The sequence below is a fragment of the Terrapene carolina genome, unplaced genomic scaffold, assembly GCF_002925995.2.
Source record: "Terrapene carolina triunguis isolate 2854851 unplaced genomic scaffold, T_m_triunguis-2.0 Scaffold21693, whole genome shotgun sequence".
NCBI lineage: Eukaryota > Metazoa > Chordata > Testudines > Emydidae > Terrapene > Terrapene triunguis.
This window is the reverse complement of record NW_020686044.1, coordinates 490-1,535: the sequence shown is the minus strand read 5'-3', so window position 1 is coordinate 1,535 and position 1,046 is coordinate 490. Positions and strand designations below refer to the sequence as shown.

Here is a 1,046-nt window from a genome sequence, read left to right as displayed (position 1 = left end):
GTGGGGCCCAGCCAGGAGGTGCTCTCCCAGCATGCCATGGGGCACGGTGAAGAGCCGCTTTCCCAGCATGCGATGGGGCCCGGCCAGGAGGTGCTCTCCCAGCATGCACTGGGGCACAGTGAAGAGCCGCTTTCCCAGCATGCCATGGGGCCCAGCCAGGAGGTGCTCTCCCAGCATGCACTGGGGCACAGCGAAGAGCCGCTGTCCCAGCATGCGATGGGGCCCGGCCAGGAGCCGCTCTCCCAGCATGCAGCGGGGGCGCGCCGGGTGCTGTTCGCCGATGCCCTGGGCTTGCCCTTGACCCGCCTGCGGCGCTACCAGCCCTGGCCGCCCCCCTCGCCCGAGTCGCCCCCCGGGGTGCTGTCCCCCGCCGGCCAGCCGCCCCTCGCCCCCTACCTCCTGCCCGCCTTCGTGCTGCCCCCGGCGGGGCAGGGCGAGCCGGAGCGGCTGGTGCGGCTGCGCCGGGCCATGGTGGAGCTGGAGGAGGTGCTGGCGCCGGAGCCGGGCGAGCCATGGCTGCTGCGGGGCACCGTGCGGGTGCTGAACGTGACCTATCGCAAAGCCGTCCATGTGCGGGCCAGCCGGGACAGCTGGCGCACCTACCGCGACCACCCCGCCCGCTACGTGCCGGGGGGCTCGCCCGACGGGGGGCTGAGCGACCGCTTCACCTTCAGCCTGCCCTTCGGCCCCGGCCAGCAGGAGGAGCAGGGCGAGGAAGAGGAGGAGGGGGATGAAGCCCGGCTGGATTTCGTGATCCGGTACCAGACCGATGAGGGCGTCTACTGGGCAAATAACCAGGGCAAGAACTACAGCGTGGTGATGAAGGGCCGGGCACCCCCCCGGGCGCCCCCCAGTACCGCCGGCCAGGACGGTGCCGGGCGGCAGCTGAAGAGTTGCATGAGGCCAGAGAGGATGAGGTAAAATCCCACCTTCCTCCCGGGACCCCAAAACCGTCCAGCAGAACCTCCCCGAGAACCGCCAATTCCCCCGATCCCCACAACTCTGAGCCCCCCATCCCCCAGATCTATGACTCTCAGCCCCCCAAT

General features: G+C 70.7%; 1 protein-coding gene across 1 annotated transcript; it reads left to right on the top strand.

Annotated features, from left to right (window-relative positions):
• Positions 1-6: 6 nt before the first annotated feature.
• LOC112123795 (protein phosphatase 1 regulatory subunit 3F-like) lies at positions 7-963 on the top strand. Its single transcript, XM_029913971.1, has one exon. The coding sequence runs from the start codon at positions 37-39 to the stop codon at positions 919-921; it is 885 nt and encodes a 294-aa protein (XP_029769831.1). The 5' UTR covers positions 7-36; the 3' UTR covers positions 922-963.
• The last annotated feature ends 83 nt before the right edge of the window (positions 964-1,046 follow it).